Source organism: Rhincodon typus, chromosome 5 (assembly GCF_021869965.1).
Source record: "Rhincodon typus isolate 14 chromosome 5, sRhiTyp1.1, whole genome shotgun sequence".
Taxonomy (NCBI): Eukaryota; Metazoa; Chordata; class Chondrichthyes; order Orectolobiformes; family Rhincodontidae; genus Rhincodon; species Rhincodon typus.
In genome coordinates, this window is record NC_063336.1 from 21,486,078 (window position 1) to 21,507,848 (window position 21,771).

Consider the following 21,771-nt stretch of genomic DNA (forward strand, 5'->3'; position numbering starts at 1 on the left):
AAGGGTCACCAGACCTGAAACATTAACTCTGATTTCTCTTCACAGATACTGCCAGGCCTGCTGAGCTTTTCCAGCAACTTCTGTTTTTGTTTCTGATTTACAACATCCACAAGTCTTTCAGCTTTTATTTAGGTAGCAGATCAAGACTAGGGCAGGAACACGGGACATAGGAACTGCGCGAAAAAAAAAGACCAAGGTCCAACCAGGTGTCAGCTTTAGCCCAGAGGGAGCACTCCTGTCTCAGTAGGTCACAGGTTTCAAATTTAACTTCAGACTTGAGCACAATGTCTGGGTGGACACAGGGTGACATTGAACAATATTAGAGATGCTAAATTCTAGCTGAGTAATGAAGTAAGGGCCCATTTTCCTTCTCAGATAGACTTAAAAGATTCCACAGCATGATTCTAATAAGAGTGGGGAAGGTCTCCAAGAGATGTGGCCAACATTGTTCCCTCAGCTAACACTTATCTGGTTATTTACATTCTATATTGCTATTTATAGGAACACAAATGGGGAAACTGGCTGCCTCATTTCCTACATTAGTTGTGCTTCTGTAAAAGTACTCGATTTGGAGTAAAATTCTAAAGTCATGAAAAGAGAACATATAAATGTGATATAATTAGCACTTTCTCTTTTTCTGTACTAAAGTTTCTTACCTGGTTTCATTTACTCAATTTGTTGACCATGATATTGTTTAATTAATGTATTCAATCAAATTTCAATCAGTTAATTTGTGAACACAAGTTAGGCCGCCTACTTAATTCAAATCAATGGGCACATTTTCTTAGTCCTGCCAATGAGTTTGCAGGTGGGGAGTCTGTGAATTGTCCCACTGCTGCCCAACCCACCCTCCAATCTTATCTGTGTCCTCGGCTTCCAGCAATTAAAATATGGGGACTGCCTGTAGTCCCAGCATTCATCACTGCTATTAGTGCCACAGCAGAATCCAATCAAATTGTCTGATTGCCCTCTGAGGTTGGACTTACTCCCAAATGAGGGGTGGAAGGCCCACTTTTGTCCAATCATCACTCCTTGGAGATTAAAACGCTGGGGAGTTGCCAACATCATCCCCACCAACATTTACAATGGCAGGATGGGACACTGTCCAGAAACACTGCCCTAGTTATTGAACTCAACTTAGCACCTTTGACCCACGCCCCTGCAGCTCATTCAACTTATCAGTTGGCATTGAAGCCACAGAATGAAAAAAATAATATTCAGAGCCTATCAGCTGCCAATACAGTCTGGGGACAGCTGTACTTCCAGTCAGTAGTGCAACTATTAATAACAATAGGAGTTTCATTATATAAAAAGATTACGTGAGATGCTTAACTGTTTATGAGGTATCTGCTTTGGAAAAAGCATGCCTTAAGAAGACAATTTAAACCAAACCTGCCCTTCGTTCAGATGCGTCCTACATACCTGTTGAGTTTTTATTTCTGCTTTTGACATCCCCTCTGGTGGGAGTAGCGGCTGGCTGTCCATCATCATTCTTTCGTATTCATCTTCCAAGCCTAATTGACGAGTTATCACACTCAAAGCTGGGTACAGGATTTCCATTCTACAGTGGAGGGCAAAGTCCTCAGTTTCACTGATTTTCTTGAAAAACCATTTTTAGCAATCAATGAACGAGCAAGTTTCAAAAAACATTTGGAGCTTCAAATAAATTAATCTGCTCTGCTTCATAGAAGCATAAGTTGTTCCTAAGATCTGATACCTCTCAAAAAACAAACAGACTGTTAACTGACTGGGAAATTATTGCAGCAACTCACCCAACAGATGCAAGCCTATGAAACAGGAGCTGAAGTAAGCCATGTGGCCTCTCTAGCCTGCTCCGCCATTCAATAAGATAATGGTTGATGTGTTTGTGTTTCTAAATCCATATTCTCATCTACCCTGATAAACTCTTGATTCTGCTGCCAAACAAAAATCTATCCACCTCCACCTTAAAAATCCTCAATGGACCCAACTCCACTGACTTCTAAGGCAAAGAATTCCAAAGGCACACAACTCTCTTGAATAAAAAAAAACTTCATATCTTTGTATTAGTCTAGAAAGCATCAAGAATACTATGTACAGTTCTGGTCTTCTTATTTAAGGAGGGATGTAAATGTATGGGAGGCAGAAAACATCTTCTGAACCGCCTCCCATATATTTACATCCCTCCTTAAATAAGAAGACCAGAACCACTCTCACCAATGCCCTGTATAACTAAAGCATAACACCCCTACTTTTATGTTCAACTCTCCTCATAAGAAAGAAGATTATGCCATTAGCCTTCTTGACTCCATACTCCTTTTATTCATTAACAGAATGACAGCGTCACTGTCTAGGCAGCATTCATTGCCCATCCCTAATTGCCCAGAGGGCATTTCAGAGTCAACTACATTGCTGTGGGTCTGGAGTCACATGTAGGCCAGACCAGGTAAGGATGTCAGTTTCCTTCCCTAAAGGAAAAAAAGGACATGAGTGAACCAGTTGGGTTTTTTTTGGACAATCAGCAATGGATTCATGGTCATCATTAGATTCTTAACTCCTGATATTTCATTGAATTCAAATTCCACCATCCTCCTCAGCAGGATTTGAACTCAGGTCCCCAGAATGTTATCTGCATCTCTGGATTAACAGTCCAGCGATAATGCCACTAGGCCATCACCTCCCCTGTACCTGAATAGTAACGTTTTGAGACTCAAAATTCCAGTCATCCTCTGTTAAAGCAATATTCTACTTTTTCATTTCTCCTGCCAAATTTTTACCCACTTGTTCAACCAATCTATATCTGTCTGCAATTTCCTTATGACTTCTTAACATACTTCCTTGGTGTCATCTGCAAATGTAGCTCCCATGCCTAAATGTAGATGTAAATTGTAAAATGTTGAGGCCCAATCACAGACCCCTGTAGGATTCTACTTGCCCCATCCTGCCAATCAGACTCATTTCCACATACTCGCTGTTTTCTGCCAGCCAGCCAATCTTCTATCCATGTTAATGTGTTATTCTTGACACCACAAGCTTCATTTCCACCAAAAACCTTTGATGTCGCATCTTATCAAACTCATTATGGAAATCTATGTATAGTACATTTACAGGCCCCTCTTTATCCACTGCGTATGTTATTCCTTCGAAGAATGTCAATAAATTTATTAAGCATGATTTCCCTCTGGCAAAACCATGCAGAGTCTTCCCTATTACCTTGAGTTATTCTAAAAGTGCAGATATAATCTCTTCAACAATCGATTCAAACACCTTTGCTGCAACAACATCAAGTTGTTTGGCCTACAGTTTCCTGTTTTCTACCTCCGTCCCGCCCTTCTTGAATAGAGGGTTTATATTTAGTACTTTCCATCAGATGGAACTTTTCATGGTTAAAAGAAATTTTGTAAACTTACCACCAAGACATGTACTACCTCATTAACCACCTCTTTTAAAATGCTTGGAAGAAATTCATCTAGACCTGGAGACTTATCAGTTTGCTTAGTAACATTTCCATCATAACAGTAATTTGCTGAATTACTCTTTCTTTCTCTCTTCCGTCTCCTATTTACAGCTTGTGTGCCAGTTTACTACAGCTGAGTCAGCTTTGATGCCCACATAGTTGCACTTATTTAGATTATTAATTATTAATAATTAATCTTACCACATTACATAATGCAAAGTCTAAAATAAGACACTCTGTGGTTAGTTCCAGAACGCGATGCTATTAGAAATTATCTTCAAAGCATTCCACAAGCTCTTCATTCAGGTTATTGCTGTTGATTTGATTTTTTTTCTAGTTAACATGTAGTTTAAAGGCACCTCTGTACCTTCCACGTTACCTTCCAAACCCACAACCTCTACCACTTAGAAGGACAAGTGCAGCAAATACATGGGTACAACACCTTCTACAAATTGCCCTCTGAACCACTCACCATTCTGTCCTGGAAGTATATCGTTATTCTTGTAATGTCACTTTATCAAAACCATGAGGGTGTCCCTACACCTGAATGACTGTAGCCGTTCAAGAAGGTGCTTACTCCAGGGCAGTAAGTGATGGGCAGTAAATTCGGGGCCAGTCAGCGATCCCATGAAAAAATAAAATTAATGTTGTAGCTATTGTACAGCACCCAGCTGCAGTTTGATGTGGAAGCTCCAAACACAAAAGGCTGGTAATTACAGTTTAAAACAGAGTTTGATCTCCATCCATCTCACCATTCCTCCTCCAGTAACTGACGGCCTTGGACTCCCTCCCACGTTCTTTTCATTTTCTCCCTACTATCAATTTTCTTAGACCTGGGTATAAGGTAGAATGGCATCTTTAGGGCAACTAGTGATGAGCAACAAATGATGGCCCAGCCAGCAGCGCCCATATCCCATAAACGCATAAAGCAAAGAGAGCTATTAGGAAATGGAATGTCCTATTCAAAACAGGGTATCATGTTTTGAACTTACAGTTAGAATTTTTAAAAAAACTTGGCAGGAACAAGCTATGAAATGGCATTAAATATGGCCACCCACCCAGGGAATACACACATTTGTTTCAGGTTGGGTTAACACCAGAGGATTGCAGAATCTCTGGTCTGTCCATCTCCAGGCTTCATTCTGAACAAAAGAGGAGATTGCAATGCAAATGGTGGCAGATGGAAGTGAAAGGCCCTATTATCATTCTGTTCTATCAAACTGTCCCAAAGCTCAAGTGTTAAACCACGTCACAGGGCAGGGTTTCCTTTTATTCAGAGGTGGATGTTAAAGTGGGAGGAATGTTCATTTGGTGGTAGTGAATGGATAGGGTTTTCCTATGGGGATATGTTCTTCTCAGCTCATTACACATTCATGAATGGGTAAAGTGCTAAATGTTATGGCAGGAAGTTCTGCTCCCCCATCAGGAGCTAATGGGCTCCAATATCCAGCCTAAATAGTGCTTTCGTTTTCAGCAACTCAGGAGCATCACTGAACCGCTGCTTATCGCACCCAACCAGCACGGAGATGTCAGTGAGCTGGCAGAAAACAGCACCAGGTTTCCGCTCTGTTTCCCTGCAGGTTCTCCTGAGGGCCGTCCGGCAGAGAAGGGAAAGTTTCTCCCCATGGATGGCAGCAAAAGGCCACTCCAACTGATGAAAGCAGCATGGGCTGTGGGGGCTGTGGAGATCAGCCATTATGGGCAGTTCAAGAGAAATTGTCTCCAGTGCCACAAGAAGATGAATGATCTGCTGCTCTCTGCCAGGATGTCCACATGCTTCATGCTCCCGTGAGTGTGAGTTACTGTTGTAAAGTTGTCCCTGCAGTGGACTGCCACACAAGCATCTCCATTAGATATTTCATTTACAATCAATGTCACTTCATTGCAGCTACCAATGCAATACTACTGGCACTGCAGTGGTACTGTCTCCCACAGAATTCATGCTTGAAACAAAAACAAAGAGCTACAACAATCAGCCGCTCACATACTTTCAAGCTTTCTTCACAACTTGTGACTGTAAAGAAACTTTTGACCATTTGTGAATTCATTGGTAAAGAATTGCAAGTTTGATATTCATAGCTGTACGCCACAAACTCAGGAAACGGAAGGTGATTTGCATTGTTGAATAGAATACTAAAGAAGGACAGAGTTATATACTCACTTCTTTCACATTGATCTTCCTCACCTGTAAACTTTGCAAAATTGCTTGTAGAGGCTCACAGAGTTGATCTGTTCCACACTAAGCTTTAGCCTGCCCCATTCCTCCTTAAACACCTCAAGTTGTTTCCATAATATTAAGAATGATTTAAGAGCCATGTACACTGATATAGGGTCCTTTGCTTTCAAAGAAGGAGCTTCTCTGCTGGCTGAGGATTGTTCTCCATCTTTTTTTAATTCAACAGCATTCACCTGTGGTAAATACCAAAAGTCTGAAGCTTGAGCCAAGTGAATTCATGCTTTTCAAGGTAAACTGTATTTTATAATAGCCAACATCAGCTGGACTAAGAATGTTCACTTTGTTGTCAGGAATAAATAGTAGATAGAGGTAGTACTAACAAGGTGGTTTGCTTCCCTATAACATAATTTAGACAGAAAGACAAGGCCACAAACTGCTGCAAATGGTAGCCTGGTGGCCAACCCTCAATTCTACAAAGTTCTCCCTATTGGGTAGTAATCATACAAATCTAACATTAGTCCCAATCATGTCACAAATATTTATGCAGGGATAACATTGCAATTTTACGAAGTGTAATTGCTGAAGATTTACCTGCTGAGCTTTGGTCACTGAGTCAACCCTTGACTCCTCATCCCTTTCAGTAAACAGGTCACTCCCACTCTGTATCACATCTTCCACCAAAAGAGAGACACCAAGTAGCTCAGCGTTAGCTACACTTCGGTCATGATCATTCAGTCTACATAGGCAAATCTGGATCAAACAGAAATGGCAACAATTCCAATAAACATCCAGTTCAAAGTGTCACATTGCCTGAGTCATAGGCATCCTTGGTGATCAGCAGCATATTATTTCTTGTCACACACACAACAGGTTCTGAGGAAGGTTCATCGGACCTGAAACGTTAACTCTGTTTTCTCCTTCACAGATGCTGCCAGACCTGCTGAGCTTTTCCAGCAACTTTGTTCTTGTTCCTGATTTACAGCATCCGCAGTTCTTTTGGTTCTTATCATTTCTTGTCGCCCTTGCAATGGCAATAATCTCTCAGTCACAATGTCGTTGCACATCAATGGCACTGCCCAAACTGTTATTTATTTTAAGATCTCCAACAACGTACCATTCCAAGATACAATGGCTGAAGTGCTCCCCATAACAAAGAAAATGCAACCGAACTATTGCTTTTACCTGCATCCCATACTCGATAATTTGAAAGTTGCCGAGCATCACTGGGACAAATCCTTCTCTTGCTAAGAACGTTCTCCAGGGAAAGAGTACAGTGGCCTGGAACAAAAAATACTTGGTCAAAGGAGAAAAGCTGAGTTACAAAGTATAAAAAAAGTACTATGCTGCAGATGCTGTAACCCTGTAATAAAAACAAGAAACGCCAGAAATGTTCAGCAGGTCATGCAGCACCTGTGGAGGTGGGGTGGCGGGGGAGTGGGGGGAGGGGTTTACTGACATTTCAGGTCAATGACCCTTTGTCAAGACCTGGGACATTTTCATTGTTTTCTGGCTTTATTTCAATTATGAAGCACCCTCATTAAAGTTTCTCTCTTTGTCAATGATCTGAAACTTGGAAGCATTGTGAACAATTAGGAGGCTAATGTCAAACTTTAAAGGGACACTGACAAAATGGTGGAATGGATGCACAAGAGGTAGAGAAGAGTGGAGTGATCCATTTTGATAGTAAGTCCACAGTGAGGCAATATAAACTGAAGAGTTTAACTCTAAAGGGGATGAAGAGGCAAAGTGATCTGGGTGTACGTGTGGACCAATCACCGAACATGGCAGGATGAGCTGAGAACATGGTTTATAAAGAATTTTTAATGGGGGCAGATGGTAGAGGTGAAAAGCAAGGAGGTTATGTCAAACCTGTATAGAACCCTGGAGAATTGGGTACAGTTCTGGGCCCCACTCTTTTGGGAAGTTGTGAAGGCATTAGAAAGAGTGCAAGGAAGATTCACGAGGATGATTCCAGGGATGAGAAACCTTCATCACGTAGACAGACGGGAGATTGGAAGAAGAGAAGTTTAAGAGGAGATTTAATAGAGCTATTCAAAACCATGAGGGGTCTGCACAATGTCGATGGAGAAAATCTGTTCCCATAGGCAGAAGGACTGGAAACCAGAAGGGTCAGATTGAAGATAATTGGCGTAAGAATAATTGGAGTCTTGAGGAAAGTATTTTTATGAGATACTAGTGGTCAGGATGTCGAATACACTGTCTGACAGTGTTCTGGAGACAGAACATTTAAGAAGCAATTGGGTTATTATTTGAAAAGTAAGAACAGCCAAGGCTACAAGGAGACAAAGGGGAAATGGCATTTGGTAAGTTGCTCCTTTGCTGAACCAGTGCAGAAACAGCAGGCTGCATGGCCTGATTCTGTGCTGTAACGCACTGAGAAGATGTCTTTTGGGATTTTACAGTTCATCACACTAATCGGAGAAGTTAGAAAAATGTGACAGAAATGCTAACAATGTGACAGACAAACCTAGATTTATCTTGCACTTTAGTCAACCACTGGATATCTCAAAGCACTTACCAGCCAATTAAGTCCCTTTTGAAGTCTAGTCCCTGTTGGAATGCAGGAAATGTGGAAGAAAATTCTGCAAGCAGCCAACCCCCACAGCAATAGTGGAAAGATAATCTGCTGTTTTTGTTGAAGTCTAATGTATAAATATTGGTCAGGACAACAGGAATAACGCTTCCGCTGTTCTTCAAAAGATGAATAGGATTTCTCCATCCATCTGAGTTGCCAGATGGGACTTGCTGCCTAAGTTTAATCTTTCAGTGCCAATTTGATCTTTGTGCTCAAATCCTGGACTCGGGCTTGAACCTAGCAACATTCACGGATGTGAGTTGGGAGGAGACTCATCTGAAGCGCAAATATTGACCAGCTGACTGAATGTTCTGACTCCAAGCTGGACATGTGATACAGTTCTATGTGAGATGAGAGGGGATTATGCCACAGCTGGTTCAATTCTCAATGCTGTTTGTTAACGGCGTGGAGCTATTGAAAATAATCTTCGCCTGATTTTGGTCAGTTCAGCATAGGCATTGCTGGTCCCCAGTATATACTGACCTTGTGACTCCAGGCATCCAGTGGCCCTGGTAGAGTAAGCAATGATCCGTACAGGCTGCTGTCTATAGAATTACTCATGGCCGGCAGCGCTTGACACATTGAGTCTGTCACTGATTGAAACGCTGCCACATTGCCAACAGACAGAAAGGTTTCCCTGTAAAAAAGACAAAAAAATGTGAATTATCAGCACTCAGAATGATACAATATTTGCTTTTAGATCAGCTGCTTTCATTCACAGCCTATGTGACTGATCTATGAGTGAATATGAAGGTTTAAGATATAGCTTAGTATTCCATAATATCCTGTGGGCATTGACAACCAAATAGCATTCAAATCAGACCAGATAAAACATCCATTTGGTAAGCTGGATAACTGCAATTACGTGTAATAGGCAACTCCCAATACTGGCAATAATCAAGAAATAATAGATGGGACTCCTGCACCATAATGATAGTGTCCCTGCTTCTAAGCCAGTATGACCCAGGTTCAAGACCCATCTGCTCCAGAGGTGTGTAATAAAATCTCTGAACAGGTCAATTGCTTTACTTAAAAAAAAGTAAATGGCCATTTGGTGGTGGTTATAAGAAGAAGTGCAGAGGTGCAGAACAGCATCTCTGAACAGACAAAAGGAATAATAGATGGAATGCAGAGTTATTCATGTGTGTGCGACACAGAGAGAGAATTTAAATGTAAGAACACATAATCTCTTGCATTGCAAATTATTTGTCAGTAAACTGCATTAATTCCTTCACTATAAATTGAAGTATCAAATGCTGGAGCTACTAATCAAAACAAAAAGAAATTTTCTTCAGCAAAAAAAAACTGACCCTAAAAAGTAATCTAAAAGGAATGATCTATATTGAACAAACAATCATTGATGACAACAGTGGTCTCACGGCCAGAATTTAATCTCTGGGCTCAGGTGGCATGTATAAATTGTCTGAGGTTCATTGTTGTGATTCAGGATATTAACTGAACTCTCTTATGATGTTACTAATAAACAATGGGGCATTATTGATAAAAAAGACAGATGGATATTAATGTTTTGATAGTGAATCAACAATAAAATGATATTACCATTCAGATAAAAAAAATATATATAGTCCAAAGATGTGCAGGATAGGTGGATTGGCCATGCTAAATTGCCCGTAGTGGTCAGGGGTGGGTTATGTGGGATGGGTCTGGGTGAGATGCTCCAATGTTCGGTGTGGACTTGTTGGGCTGAAGGGCCTGTTTCCACACTGTAAGGATTCTATGTAACTTCCCAGTTTCTTTTAAGAATGGTTTAGCTGAATGTTGGTAGAGTTGTGAGACAGATCATGATTTAGTTTGGATTTTTTCCTTAATAAAATTTAGAGAAACAGAAATGATCAGTTTACAATTGCATATGTAACTGTACCTGATTCAACCCACATATAAGGATTAGACAAGCTTCATTAATTTATTTCAAAAAAAGATAATATTTCTTCAAACCTGTTTGATTCCATCTTGCATCATTATGACTATTTCAAGTGATTCATGTTAATTGGGATAGCAATTTTCATTAAATACTAAATTACATTTAGCATTACTTATATAAGTATCTGTAAGTGTCTGTGTGGGTGTTCAACTTGATGTAAACCCATGTGTAAGCATGTGTGTGAGAGAGAGAGACAGAATGGGAGAGACAGAGAGGGAGTCAGAGAGAGAGAGAGAGAGAGAGACAGAGAGAAGTTAAATATAAAAATAAGTTCAATCAATTCCCTGAATGGATTTATGCTGTATTTTTTCTTTACTTAACAAAGTAGTAAAGTGCTTGAAGTTTCTGTTGCCAGTACAGCAGAAGCAGACATCCTGTGCTTTGTGCATTGCTCTTGCTAAGCAGGCTGGCCACTCAAAGAAATCCTATTCTCAGTGCAATGTTCATCACAAATCTACACAGTCCAATATCACCACGATCTGTTTCATTGATATAACTACGTATCTATGAGTAAGCAGTGGAATTCATCCCACTGAGCAACTAAGGTTTACGTTATATTAAATTTAAATCAATTTAATTTAGATTATTTAAATTTAAATGGAATTACATTTGTGACTACATTCCAAGTGAGATCACTGACCATTACGATAACTAGGAGTCTCTCGCCTGTTGCAGCTTCAGTAGATTTGTCTGAATTGAAACAGTGTTGTTCCCTTCTTTAAATTGCCCAATGCCAATCTGCTTTAAATGATTGGGGTCCGAATTCCCCTGGCTCTCTGTTCTCGGATTAGACATGTTTCTCTTTTGACTGTTTTCTAGCTGTGCCACTTGGTATCTGTGGGATTATAGCAACAATGCCCTTTTGAACTGAATTATTGCACTGCTTAAAGATCCCCCTTTGTACCAGGAACTTGCAAACCCTAGAGGCTATTCATTCTGAGACTGATCTAAGATTTGTGATCATTCCCACCAACCATTGCCTCATGATGCAGCCTCTACCTCAGTGTTGAAGTTGCAGATTTCTTCAGTTTGCTGAAGTGTTGTCAAGAGGTTGTTTTGAGGTGCACTGTGCCCTGCAATCAGCAAGACCCATTTCCTTGAGATCTTCTGAACTGCCAGCATGTTTACCTCGTTGGGATTAGGTCTCAAACTTATCACCATTTGTATCTGCATTTTCTAAACATATAGGGGACCATGGTAATGTCAATAAACTAGTAATCCAACATCCCAATTTAATAAGGACTCTTGTGGAACAGTGGTAGTCTGCCTCTACACCAGGAGGTTCAAGTCCCACCTGTTCTGGAGTTGTTTCATTTCATGTCGAACCAGGTTGATTCAAAATAGTTGATGCACTCTTTCAGGATTTACATGATCTCCTGTGTGTGATGGTTGGACACCTTCTAGTCTATTTTGCCAGGTAAATAAGACGTAGTCTATTGCATCATTGTGACTAATAACATTGCAGAATAGACTACATTATTACAAAAGATATTTAAGAATAGATCCTACATTATTACAAAGACTGTTAGGTGGACCTAGCCTTAGCTCTGTCTTCCATATGATCCGACTTTACTCTCTCACCGTGATCTCATCACAGTGGGTGGTGCTATTGCACGCAATCAAATATTAACCCTTTCAGACCCTTCCAGGGCCACACATAGCACCAAGCACCTGGCCAGAACTCTACAGAACATACAGTAATTAACCAGCACTAACATTTCCATTCAAATAGTATTTGTTAGAATAGATTCTTTACCTGATTAAATGGCGAACAGCAGCATCAAACTGCAAGAACATGACCTCTCTTTTGAGAATGAGGAGCTTAGCAACTGAGGCAGGGTCATGTGGATTGGAAAGGTCATCAATCTGAGCCTGAATCTCCTGAAGCTCAGAACCTGCCCCAATAGGAAACAGCAAAATATATAAATAGACAATTCATGATATTTAATAACTCATAACTCTATTAGTAGGGGCTTACAGTGCAAGAACAAGGAGGGCATGTTGAATTTATATCAAACAATCATTGGCCTCAGCTGGAATACTGCATCTAGTTCTGGGTACCACCTTTTAGAAAGGAGGTGAAGGCATGGGAGAGAGTGCAGAAGAGATTCACAAGAATGTTTCCATGACTGAGGAGTTTCAGTTAAGAAGATTGATTGGAGAAGTTAGAACTGGAGAAAAGAAAGCTGAGAGGAGATTTGATAGTGGCATTCAAATTCATGAGGGGTCTCAATGGAGTAGAAGAAATGAAAGGATCACAGGAAGACAAAGATTTAAAGGAACTAGAAAAAGAAGCAAAAATGAATGAAACAAATATAGAAATATAGAAAACAGGAGCAGGATATGCTCTGGCATTGACCTCTGAAGTGCAATCTTTACACTGTATCAGAGCAGTGTCTTTCTTTTTCTTAGCTTTCTCACGCTGAGTGGAACTGCCAATTCCCAGGGTACTGATCCCAGCTGACGAGAGCTTTGTGCTGGGAGCATACGCTCACTAGGGACAGCAAAGTTATTCAGCTTAGGGCAACATATTACCCCATCTACATGAGCCTGTCCAGGTTGGAAATGTCAAGTAGTAAGGAGCATAAGTTTACGGTGAGAGGGGAAAGCTTAAAGCAGATGTACAGACGATGGTAGGATCCTGGACATGGATCCTGCGTGGAATGGTATCTCAGCAGTTAGCACTGCTGCCTCACAGCGCCAGGAACACAGGTTCAATTCCAACCTCGGGTAACTGTCTGTGTGGAGTTTGCACATTTTCCCCAGGTCTGCGTGGGTTTCCTCCGAGTGAGCCAGTTTCCCCTCACAGCCCAAAGACGTGCAGGTTAGGTGGATTGACCATGGGCAATGCAGCGGTTTGGAGTGGGTCTGGGTGGGATCTCTTTGAAGGGTTGATGTGGACTGGATGGGCTGAATGGTCTGCTCCCATACTGTAGGGATTCCATGATGCCAGGTGAGGTAGTAGATGCTGATACGGTAGCAATGTTTAAGAGGCATTTAGACAGACACATGAAAAAGCAGGGAATAGAAGGATATGGACCATGCCTAAGGCAGATAGGATCAATTTAGATGGGCATCATGGTTGGCACAGACATGGTGGGCTGAAGGGCCTGTTCCTGTGCTGTACTGATATATGTGATGCAGTAACTAACGACTGCCCCGTTAAACTACCATTTTATATGCTTTCTATTTCATGTAATCATTTTTTGAAGCAAGTAACAACTTTTGCTAGTTTTATATGGTGCCCATCAACATTAGTTATAAACCTCTGCTGGTGTGTTGAGTCACAAAGACCATGGAAATGCCAGATTTAGCCACTGTTTTATATCTTAAATCTCAGCTAGCAGGCAGATAGGTGCTGTGTAAAGTGTTCTTAAGGGGTTAATTTTCATGTTACATTGGCTCCATCCATTCAACTGATGTCAGCCACAGCCTGTAGGTTGAGGCCTATTCCAGCTTTTGAAGGGAGTAGATGCATTTCTATCAGCTCCCTACAGTCCTAGTAATTACACCTGACTAAATATAGTTCTACTTACTGCTGTCATGCAATAAACCAATTATACAAAATAGTGCCTCCTTTGTAGTTACTCTATAGTTATGTATCATCCACCACTATTCATTAGATAGACCCAAGACTAAACAAAGATAATGGAGGATTGGTGACAGTTAGCAACCACACACAAACCTTACCCAGTCTCACATACTGATGGACATACTGTAACACAATGTACCAGGATTTGTCCCCTGAGAAAATACCACATTCGGAATAGTGGAATTGGCAGCAATCTTGTTCAGTCAGGAAGAGGTAAATGAGCCTGGGTCGCTCCTTCTATTCGCTGTGTGAAAAGTCGGTGTTTCTGGGCAGTGCGAGGAGGACTAGACTGGTTTCAGCAGTCATCCCAATCATTATCAAAAAGCCAACATTATTTCCTTCCACCTCCAGGACAATTAGCAATTTTAAAAGGATCTGCAAAGATGAGAGACTGGGATGTCTGCTTGGTGACAATTAAGGGGACTGAATGGGATTTTCAATCTTTTCTCTGGAGGAGGTCAAACCTGGGTACATTATTGCACAGCCTCAGGATAAGGGACAGTTTGTTTTCATTTCTGATTGTTTTGATCAATGAACAAGTGTCCAGCCAAGTGTTATACCTTGACTTGATGTTCTCGCGACTTTGGACCATCTTTAGCCTCCTGGTCCTTTCATCAGCTGCCAATTCTTCTCAGCTGGAGGCAGTTGACATCTCTTATTAGACACTATGCTTGCTGACTGAGCAGCCTCTTATTTAATATTGTCTCACAAGATGCTGACCTTGGGAGATACACCAACATCCTAACTGCCCTGAGGAATGTGGGTTGTGACCCACCTTCATGAGCTGCTGCAGACTGTGTGATGTAGATGCAGGAATTTTCTCCAGGATTTTGATCCAGTCACAATGAAGAAACAGTGATATAACTCCAAGTCAGGATGAAAGGTGGTTTGGCAGGGAACTTGTGGACAGTGGTGGATCACACGGGTCTACTGCACTTAAACTGTCTACGCAGCAATGGTCACAGGCTTGGAAGGTGCTGTTGAGGAGGTTTGGCAAGCTAAATCTTTACACTTAAGAATACCGACATGAGAACCACACTGTTCAGGTGCAGGGTTAGGGCACAGAATTTGCCTGGTTACCAGGATCCCAATCCTGCTTTGAAAATTCAGCCCCTTGTATTTAAATTCCTTCAGAGCTTTGCTCTTCTATAACTCCGTAACATCTTCCAACTCGATCTTCCTGAACTCTAAGTTCCTTAGACTATGGTGTCTTGTGTCTCCTTATTACTTTCACTCTACAGTTAGTAGTCTTCAGCTGCCTAGGCCCCAAATACTAGACCTTCTCTCTAAACACCTCCCTCTCCAGCTTAAAACCAATCATTATGAGTAAGTAATTTTGCTCATCCTTCCAAATATCTCTGCTTCAGCACCTTATGTTAGTTTAATTGCTCCTTTTAAAAAAGCACCTTGGTATGAATTTCTATCATAAATTTCTGAGTGGTTTACTGCTACACTGCTAACAAACCCAGCATTCTGGGTAACTGCTATATGAACAGCACCGGTCAAAACCTTTGCACTCAGCAAGTTGTTTTATTTTCCCCCTTTTTAAGGCTTACCAATGCCTTCGAGTCCTCCCCACTCAGCGGCCAGTGGCTGCACCCTCTGAGATCCAATCAGAAGAGAGTTTCCAAGCCGTGCAAAACAGCACAGGTATGAGACAATGTCGTGAAGTGCTGCCACAATCTCTAGAGTCTTGTATAAGGCTTTCTGACAAACCTGACGAGCAGAAGGAATCAAATAGATCCATTTCAAACTATTAGCAGGTAATGTCCAAACACTACATACTATATGCCACTGAACTGTTAATCCAGAGACCCAGGTAATGTTCTGGGGAGCCGAGTTCAAATCCCACCACTGCAGACAGTGGAATTTGAACTCAATTAAAAGAAAATCTGAATTAAAAGTCTAAATGATGGCTGATTGTCAGGAAAACCCCATCTGATTCACTAATGTTCTTTAGGGAAGGATATCTGCCATCCTCATCTGGTCTGGCCTACATGTGACTCCTGACCCACAGCAATATGGTTGACTCTCAACGGAGCAATTGGGGCTGGGCAATAAATGCAGGCCTAGCAGCCCAACATTTCACTTCAGTGATGCTCATCCAAACATCTTTGATGTAAAAGAACAATTTAATTAGATTTTAGACAGACCACGTTGATAAAAGAAATGTTTAAAATCAGTAGTATCAAAGCTAAATCATAAAAGGAGCAGCAAATAGACTGAGAAACACAGTTCACTGAAGTAGTCTACAGGTTACTGTGATTGATGTGACCGAATGATAAAATGTCCTCCACAAGCAGGTTTCTCCTTTGAAGAGCATTTAATGAACTTTCAACAGTTCCCATGATCAGATTTCTGGGGGGTGTTCCTATTATATATGAATTATTAGATTAAAGTTTGAATTCACAATCTCTGGGTTACTAGTTCAACAGGTAAACATGACACTATGTAACCTGCAATGGTGTTCCTTGAATTCCATATTTATGTAATGATTGTTGATTTTAAATGACTGCTTTGCAGTGTTGGGATTTTAGTGAGATCTCAAGGCTAATACATTAACAATTGGAAGTGGAACAAAAGGTGAAAGACAAATGCTATGAATTAAATTGCAGATCATTTAAAATCAGTAGAAACCAATGAGAGAAGATCAAAAGAATTATATTTGCACTGATGAAGAAATCCCAGCTCTAAAGAAAAATACTATTTGGATGAAAATCAAACACACCTTTTCCTCCAGGGTTTTAAACATAATAAGTACTTCAGAATAGTGAGGAATGAACCACAGATTAAGGAATGTTCTTCCATCTGGGGACAACAAACTGCGAGGACGTTGATTGAGTTTCCTGGATTAAAAAGAAATACTTGGTGATGTCAAAGCATGATAAGGTTAAGTCAGATGCATCCTCTGTGACACTTTCATGCTCTGATGTCTGTTGGAACTGGGCAAATTTAGCCTTCATGTCAGTTTATCCATTACTACATTTTTTGCAAACAATTCAGCTTTTCTCAGAATAAAACAGACATTATATTGAATCTTAAGATGCTAAACACAGAGGCAGGGTGCGATGCGACCCTCCACAGAATTAAATGTCACTTTAATCAATGTGGCCATGCACTTCCCCATGAAAAGGGATGCGGAATCCCAGGGACAGTAATTCTAGACAACCCCTATTGGACAATTCAACGGCAGTAGAGGCTGGGAACAGGTTGCCTGCTCAATTTATCCACTGGGAGCTGTGTGCAATGACAGGAAGTGAAATTTCATAGAATAGATTTTATAACATCCCTACAGCATGGAAGCAGGCTATTTAGCCCATCGGGTCCGCACCGGCCCTCTGAAGAGCATCCCATCCAGACCCATACCCCACTCCCACACCCAATCCCTGTCACGCTGAATTTTCCATGGCTAACAAACCTTGCCTGCACATCCCTGAACACTACGGGCAATTTAGCACGGCCAGTCCACCTAACCTGCACATCTTTGGACTGTGGGAGGAAACCAAAGCAGCCGGAGGAAACCCACACAGACACAGGTAGAATGTGCAAACTCCACACAGACAGTCACCCGAGGGTGGAATCGAACCCAGGTCCCTGGCCCAGTGCTAACCACTGAGCCACCAAGCCATTACATTGAAATGTAACTTAGAAAACTGCGGAGAAAGAAACATAGAAACACACAAAATAAAGGCAGGAGTAGGCCATTCAGCCCTTCAAGCCTGCCCCCCCATCAATATGATCATAGTTGATCATCCAGATCAGTCCCTGTTCTCACTTTCTCCCCATACACTTTGATCTCTTTAGTCCAGAACTACATCTAACTCCTTCTTGAAAACATTCACTGTTTTGGCCTCAGCCGCTTTCTGCGCAGAGAATTCCACAGGATCACCGCTCTATAGTAGAAGAAATTTCTCTTCATCTCAGTCCGAAATGCCAACTCAATATCCTTAAAGTATTGGATCGATATCTATTTTTTCACTATTGGATACTCTGGTTACAATCACAGAGTTAAAAGCCAAGTCTTTGAGGTGGAGTTTGCTGTGATTCTATTGCTTTTGATACAGTCAATCACACCAACCACCACCTCAAAGACTCCGCTTTTAATAAAGTTGAGATCACAGAGGAGTGAGATCACACCATGGCACAACAATCTTGTAAAACATTAATGTTAAACATGAACAGTGTTAGTGTACATGAGTGATGTGAGATCACATGAGAACAGGCTCTGGAGACAGTCATTTCTGCAGTTAGTCTTGTCCTACGCCTTATCATGTAAATAGTTAGAAGAATGTTTATTTAAAAGTAAACTTCCAACAGCCTGATCTCTAGAAGTCTCTATTGATCCTGATCAAGGTTACAACCTTCCTTAAGATTCACAATGATAACACAGCAATCACAGCAATCATTGGGTATTGTTTATGTTCATAACTTCAGAACTTGAATGAATGCGTATGTATCTTCAAAAATCTACTTGTTCATCCAAATGGATTAAGAAAAATGTAGAAATGGTTATTCCAACGGAAATCTCAGTGAAACTTAATGGGCTTTACCTGTCATTTGTTATCCTAAAAGAAATGTGCTTGGCATAACTGAAAATATAAAGTGATAAAGCCCTATTCACATATCCCATTGGCTTGTACCACATTAGGCACTGGATGCCAATTCCTGCAATGATACTCTTCATACAAAACAAGAATAACAACTTGCAGTTCTATGTATCCTTGATGTAGTAAAATATCCCAAAATGCTTCACAAGGGCATTATCAAACAAACTTAGACAACATAAGGACAGGTGACCAAAAGCTTGACCAATAGGATTTAAGGAGTATGCTAAAGGAGGACAGGTAGAGAGACAGACGGGTTTAAGTAGGCAATTCCACATTTAAGCAGCTGTAGAAGGCAGAGCCCTCTGCCAATTGTGTAACAAAGGAAATTGGAAAATTTAGGTTTTGTGTTCCTATGTTTCTATGTAGGCCAACAGTGGGGCCCAAAAGGCAACCCCAAGTGGGATCAGGCTCCTTAGCACAGACCAAGGATCTGTAGCTGCCTCCTAACCTAATGACTACAGAAAAGCATGTTTATCTACTGAGTCATCAGACAGCCTGTTTGTCACTTCTGAACAGACTTTCTCCATCATCTATAGAAAATTACCAGCAAAAATGTTCATTACTCCATATAAAATACAAGATGTGCACATTACAATGTTGTGAAGTACAAGAGATTGTGGCCATGTCTGCCTCTATAACTCGCAAAACAATACTTATCAGTGTATCTCTGTGACAACAGTAAATTAATCAGTCAGTTAATCAATTAATCAACCTTCAATCAAGGTACGGCATGCGCTTTGAAACTCGAGTGAGGGAAATAAAGATTCAAGAATCTGAATAAAGATAATAAATGAAAATAATGTGGTGCAGTTCAAGTCATCATATACATTGAGAATAAAGTATTGACAATTGGGCCAAAGAATTATTCTTCATATGGTTTTCCTCATTCTAGTCATTTCAAGGTAATTTAACTATCACCATAAACTGCATGTGCACAGATGCTAGTATTGACCTGGTTGTGATCCTCCCTCAGTTGAATAGCCTGGTGCACCTCATTGCCCAATCCCACTTGTGAAAAATGACCACTTGTGGAACAAGTCCCCAGGCTGTAGAACAGGAGGCATGGCAAAATAAGCTGATTGTTCACTGTATTGTTTCAATACCTGTTTTTAGCAGGAGGTCAAGTGTCACTAACCTTGGGTCAGAAATCAGACCCAGCTCCGAGTCTTGCTCTCCCTTCTTTTCTTGAGGCTGGCCCAACACAAAATAGGTTTTCTTGGTAGTGGGGAAGTCTTGCAGTAAAGCCAGCAGGCCCCTGTAGTATGCGATGATCTGTCCTCGCAGAGAGCACTGCGACATGCGCTCATTAAACCTGAGGTAAGACAAACCAAAGTTCCATTCTTTTGGTCACTGTTGCCTGAATACAATAGCATGGAAGGAACTTCCAAGTGAAATATTCTAGAGAAAGCTGAACTTCTAAATTATTCAACTTTGTCTTCAAGCATCTCACCACCGCTGGGATGTGGGGAGAATGCAGGCGGGTGATGCTATGGAGGTGAGGACACAGGGTCATGGTAATGGATAGGAGATGTGTTGGTAGCTCAATTTTCACAGTCAAATCAGGAAGACAAAGATGGTCACCTTCTAATGTGGTTTAAGCAAGAGGAACTAGGATCAGCAAGTAGGGTGGGGAGTTTCTGGTGGGGCTATTGAGATGAATGATCAATGAACATTGGTTGGAAAGAAAAGAGGTTATCAGAAGCACTTCCTTTTTCTTCTTTGCCTCGTATCGTGGAATATTTAACATCATGAAAAAGAAGAGGAGACTTTAGTTCTGACAGACAGCAGATTGATGCCACAATGCAGCCGTCCCTCAGCACTGCAACCAATCCAGATCCACGTGAATCATGCAGAAATAATACCAGCTTAAACAGACTGACACACTCAGTTCTCCATCTCAGCACACAGAGGGCAGGCCACTGAGTAGGAGCTGGCCATTTCTACATGCAAAAGGGGAAGAGGGAATCACATGTGCTGTGTACTTTGTGGTAAGCCCCAGTCAAAAAGCCGATGCAACGCCATTCCAGGATCAAGCCAACTGATCATATTCTTAGCAGCAGAAACGTTGTGGTCTGGAGGGGCACGACGAGAGGGAAGAAACCTGGGGTCTAAATCACCCTCGCTGTTCTTTGAAGAAAGTAAAATCAATGGACATACATCAGGGAGAATTGAAAAGAAAATACAAAAGGACATCAAAAAATTTGGGTAAAATCACATTATATGTAAGTTTTAAATTTGGGCTGGCAAGTGGTGTGAAAACTGATCTCCATTAGGTAACTTTGAACTGAGTAATTGTCCAACAGAAACACTTCCATTGAGTAGTATACGATTTATTGCTGTTTAGAGTATATTGTACAGCACACCATGAGATCATTTAAAAATATCAATCCAAAAAAGGACTGGAAAGTTGAATTCTCTCCAAACAATAAACAAATTGAATTTCATGCAGCTACTGAACCACAGATGATTAAGAAGATTTGCTTACTTGCTACAGTAAACAAACTTGAATGAGGAAAGTATACCTGCGGCAGTAGACAAGAATTAACTGTCTTTTGACTTTCTCCACGTCCTCCTGTAAAAAAGAACAAAATTTTTAAGTGATAACCATATAATTTCAATGTCAAATTCTTCTAATCCTTGCCTGTGTCATTTTCAAAAAGCTTTTCAATGTGTCCAGCTTGGTGAGCCTTGGCACAAGGCCTTGGTTCAAGATTTCCCAAACAGTGCAGGGTCACCACTTTCTGACAAAGGAAGTCAGATGGAGAACAGGGTAAGATTCATTTCTCTGCCCTTTATTTCAATACAGGATTCATTTTTGTGCAAGTTAATCCTGCTCTACTTGTCTCCACTTGTTCCGTTTGCAACCCAGTTGAACTTCTTCCTAGCCACTTGGCTTTGCTGCCAGCCCATTATCTTTTCTCGAGGGCTGCTAATTATACTTGTGCAGTGTGCTTGGTAATACTATTCCTATTTGCTCACCACTGCTGGAGAGACATTGAGAGAGATAGAGAGACAAATACAGACCGGGGGATGGAGACAGGCATGGACAGATCAAGTGTTGCTTTGAAAGTCGGATGTGGCAAAAGGTGGGTCAGCAGTAACAGAAAGGACTCCCCAATTCTAAGGATGTCTAACAGGTTGAAATGGGGGCTGTAAGGAGATTGCACAAAGAGATTAAAGTGAGAAAGTTCAAAGCAGGCAGCACAGGCCTGAATGGTGCTACGTTATTTAATTACACCAAAAATACCAAAAAGTATGCCAAAAGCTTCAATGACCTCAAAAGGGGTGACCAAGACAAGTTAATGTACAGTTCCAATAAACATGCCATACTAATTTTACACTCATCAGGTTAATTTTCAAGTTCCTTCCAAGTATGAGGGAAAAGACTTATGTACAAAGTAAAAACCAAAAGAACTGCGGAT

At 41.0% G+C, this 21,771-nt stretch overlaps 1 protein-coding gene across 1 annotated transcript in view; it reads right to left on the minus strand.

Moving 5' to 3' along the window:
• Nucleotides 1-21,771, minus strand: part of si:ch73-242m19.1 (coiled-coil domain-containing protein 162) — a 66,629-nt gene that overhangs the window by 37,867 nt on the left and 6,991 nt on the right. Inside the window, exons 3-10 of the mRNA XM_020519985.2 lie at nucleotides 20,872-20,921; nucleotides 19,485-19,661; nucleotides 16,471-16,588; nucleotides 15,299-15,458; nucleotides 11,907-12,045; nucleotides 8,692-8,845; nucleotides 5,622-5,845; nucleotides 1,423-1,561 (exon numbers count right to left, since the gene is read on the minus strand). Coding sequence (XP_020375574.2) covers nucleotides 1,423-1,561; nucleotides 5,622-5,845; nucleotides 8,692-8,845; nucleotides 11,907-12,045; nucleotides 15,299-15,458; nucleotides 16,471-16,588; nucleotides 19,485-19,661; nucleotides 20,872-20,921 — 1,161 coding nt within the window. The remainder of the gene's footprint in view (nucleotides 1-1,422; nucleotides 1,562-5,621; nucleotides 5,846-8,691; nucleotides 8,846-11,906; nucleotides 12,046-15,298; nucleotides 15,459-16,470; nucleotides 16,589-19,484; nucleotides 19,662-20,871; nucleotides 20,922-21,771) is intronic.